The 3,409-nt window shown below is 57.0% G+C and overlaps 1 protein-coding gene across 1 annotated transcript in view; it reads right to left on the bottom strand.

The window, feature by feature from the left end:
* KIDINS220 (kinase D-interacting substrate 220kDa) overlaps positions 1-3,409 on the bottom strand; it is a 57,007-nt gene that overhangs the window by 2,500 nt on the left and 51,098 nt on the right. The window contains exons 28-30 of the mRNA XM_015564937.1: positions 2,808-2,922; positions 1,688-1,921; positions 2-262 (exon numbers count right to left, since the gene is read on the bottom strand). Coding sequence (XP_015420423.1) covers positions 2-262; positions 1,688-1,921; positions 2,808-2,922 — 610 coding nt within the window. The remainder of the gene's footprint in view (position 1; positions 263-1,687; positions 1,922-2,807; positions 2,923-3,409) is intronic.

Below are 3,409 nucleotides of genomic sequence, written 5' to 3' on the forward strand. Positions count from 1 at the left end.
CGTCCTTGCTCTTCTCCGGCTCCAGGGTGGAGTGGATGGAGCCCCCCGAGGAGCTGGGCCCCAGGTAGCATGTGCTGTGGGGGGAGGACCTGCCACTGACGGCCGTGGAGCCCGGCCCCCCTTCTAACTGCGACATCTGCGCAATGTACTCCCTATAGGCGTCTCGGTACTCGGCCTGCACCTTGTCCGTCAGCTTGGAGATCTCAATGCTGGAGTCCTGGGAGTTGAGGCTCGAGAGACTGGGGGTTCTGCGCGTCTGCGACTGTGAAGACAGAAAATACCGTTCGATTCAGGTGAGCAAACGGGGCGGGGCAGCCCAGGCGTGGCTCAAGGTGAGCGGCGACCTATGAACCCGGAGGTCAGCGTTCGAGTCCCAGTCGGGACACATGGGGCGAGCAGGAGGCAGCTGATCCATGATTCTCTCTCTCCCTCTCCCTTCCTCTCTGAAATTAATGTAAAAATATGTATTTTTAAAAACCACAACACTCTCCACCTTTAAAAAAGGGAGGGGCATAGTAAACACCAGCTTAGGAAATGTATGTGTACACTAAGAATTTTAAAGTCCTCACTTTTAAAAAGAATTCTGCATGAGAGTTTAACAAAAGCTGTGAACTATGGATAATTTTCCTGTTAACAGAATACTTTATATAAATTTTAATAAAATTAGTTTAATATTTTAAAGTATAAAGGATGTGTTAACAAATAATCTTAACACTTGTTTTCAAATTTTTAACTTTTCAAAAAGCCAACTTCATTGATAAAATGTAAAAATTCCCCTTTGAAAAGTGAAAGAAGATTAAAGATATATCTCAAAAACAAAATACTCATATCTTCAATGTAAGTTTAAAAAAACAAAACACCTTTCTTAACCTGTAAGATATAATGTTTCTGTCAAATTTCAATTCAGAATAAGAAAATGTACTCAAAACGCAAAAAAGGACAGAACAGAACAGAACAGAACAGAGCCTTTAAAGGGCCTGGAGCTCGGGGGCGGGAGAGGAGCACGGAGCCGCCACGGCAGGAAGGGGAGCCGTGAGCCAACAGGCAGGTCTTGTAAACACAGAAATAAAATATTTTTAGAAGATCGGCTCCCAGTGTGAAGGGTTGTTTATTTGTCTATTCTATTTTTTTAAATCCTCACTCAAGAACATGCTTTCATTGATTTCAGAGAGAGGAAGGGAGAGGGAGAGAGAAACAGCAATGATGAGGGAGAATCATGGGTCTGCTGCCTCCTGCGCCCCCCCACCCCACTGGGGGCCTGTGCCCTGAGCGGGAACTGAACCCATGACCTCTCGGTCCACAGGATGGCACCCGACCAACCGAGCCACACGGGCCAGAGCCCCCATGTGAGTGTCTGGGTTAGACTTGCTGTTGGTCCCAGAGAAGCGAGTAAACGAGGAGCAGGAAGAACAGACGGAGAAGAGGAGAGACGTCAAGAATCAAGGGCGCAGGTGGAGCCTGAGCTCTCTGACCCGGAACCCCAGCAGCCAGTCCCGGCGCCCCCACCAGCCCGGCTTCCTGGCTGCGCGGCTCTCACGGGTCCCCGCCCCCGAGCTTTCCCTGCCCTCCTCCCTCGGGTCAGTCGGGAGTGGCTTCTGAGTGACCACCTCGTGCCCCCGCAGAGCCGATGAGCTGACCTGGCCCTCCCGCCTGCCCCCCTCGGTCACGTGAAGAACAGTGACCCTACCTGCCAGCTGAGGTTGCTGGGCCGCGGGGCGCCCTCGTCCAGGCCCAGTGTGTTCAGCTCCTCGAAGCTGAAGTTGAGGGTGTAGGGGGCCTGGCCCGAGAGCTCGGTGTGCGGCAGCTCGTGGGGGGGCCTCCGCGCTGCCTCCCCCTGGGGGGCGGGGCCGCTGTTGCTCTCGTTGAGGAGGCGGAGGTCCTCCGCGGCCACCTGGTGCTCCGCGCTCCTCATGTCCAGCACCTGCAAAGACAAGGCCACTCAGAGCCACAGTCCGTGTCCAGAACCCTCACAGGAAAAGTCTCACTCACATCCGCACTGACAAGTCACAGGTTAGAAGCATCAAGAATTACTTTAAAAATAAAACACAAAGTTATTCTACTGGAAATGAGAAGCACACTTCCTGCCAGTAAGTGGATTTCCAGGGAGCGTGTCCGTAGCCGCTCACCTTCACTTGAACACTAACAGGAGGAAGGTCAGGATCCTATGTATGTGATGTGACTATTTTAGTTTCAGGTTAACTGGAGAGCCGAACAAAAGGCAGCTGGGGTGGGTGGGAGCCGGGCTGGGCGCTGCTCCCGGAGAGAAAGCTGTTGTGATCAGGAACCACTGTGGGGGCGGGACGGGGGGGTGGGCTGGACCCCAGGGAGCATGGGGCCCAGTCCAGCCCCAGGAGCAGGGGGGTCAGGGCTGAGGGAACAGCAAGGCCGGGGCTCTGCTGGGCCTGCTGGACGGGGTCCTGGCCGAGGCAGGCGGGGCAGGCGGCCCGGGAGACGCTGGGAGTGAGGAGCGAATGGCCGAGGGCGATCAGACACTGAAGAGACATAAGGACTCTCGCTGTGAGGGCCGCAGGCCTGACCAGGACAGACCCGAGGCCACGGCCTGAGGCTTCAGACCTGACCAGAGGCAGGCCAAGGGGAAGCGGGAGCAGGAGGGGCCACTCCCAGGTTTCCAGGAAAGGCCAGAGGCCACGCCACCGCGTGCTGTGTCCTGCCTCAGGGAGCACACAGGCGGGCCCTCGGCCAAACCATTTTCCTGCTTTTGAAGCAGCCGCGGATGTATCTGTCTAGTCGAGACCACACTCCCTGGCACTTGCTTGATGCCGTGCGGAGAATATCAAGTATCTTACTGTGCTTCTAAAGAGATGCCAGTCTCCGAAATTCATGTTCATCTCCTTCTTCAGCTCGTCCATGTTGCACTGCGCCAGCACGCGCCCGTTGATGTTGGCCTGAGGACAAGGACGGAGGGAAGAGGTGTGACGGGCTGCGGGTCACTGGGGGGGAAGTGCACCCACGCGCAGCACAGACAGGCCCGGGGACCAGGAGGCGTGGCCACCTGACTGAGGGAGCGGGCGGCCCAACACCACAGCCGCGCGTCCTCACTCTCAAGCGAAACCACCTCTTCGGGGACAGGCCAGGGGCGGCCCCCCAGCTCTGTCCACACCACCTCCCGCCAGGAGCAGCCGCAAAGCCCGTCTCTCCTCCAACCTGTCACATCCCAGCGTGCACAGCAGCTGCGGGGGGACACGGCCGGGCAGTGCCGCCCGAGCTCTGCGCGAAGAAAGAGCCACGAGGCCCCTCACACCTTTCTCAGCCACAGCAGGCGGCGCAGACACAGCTCCAGCCGCCCCCGTGGGAAAGGACGGACCGTCCCTTCACAGGCAGGTCTGACTCCCCACAGCCCTGACCCACGGGCGGGAATGGCGGGAGGCCCGCATCTGGAACTGACGCT

This window comes from Myotis davidii, unplaced genomic scaffold (genome assembly GCF_000327345.1).
Source record: "Myotis davidii unplaced genomic scaffold, ASM32734v1 scaffold61, whole genome shotgun sequence".
NCBI lineage: Eukaryota > Metazoa > Chordata > Mammalia > Chiroptera > Vespertilionidae > Myotis > Myotis davidii.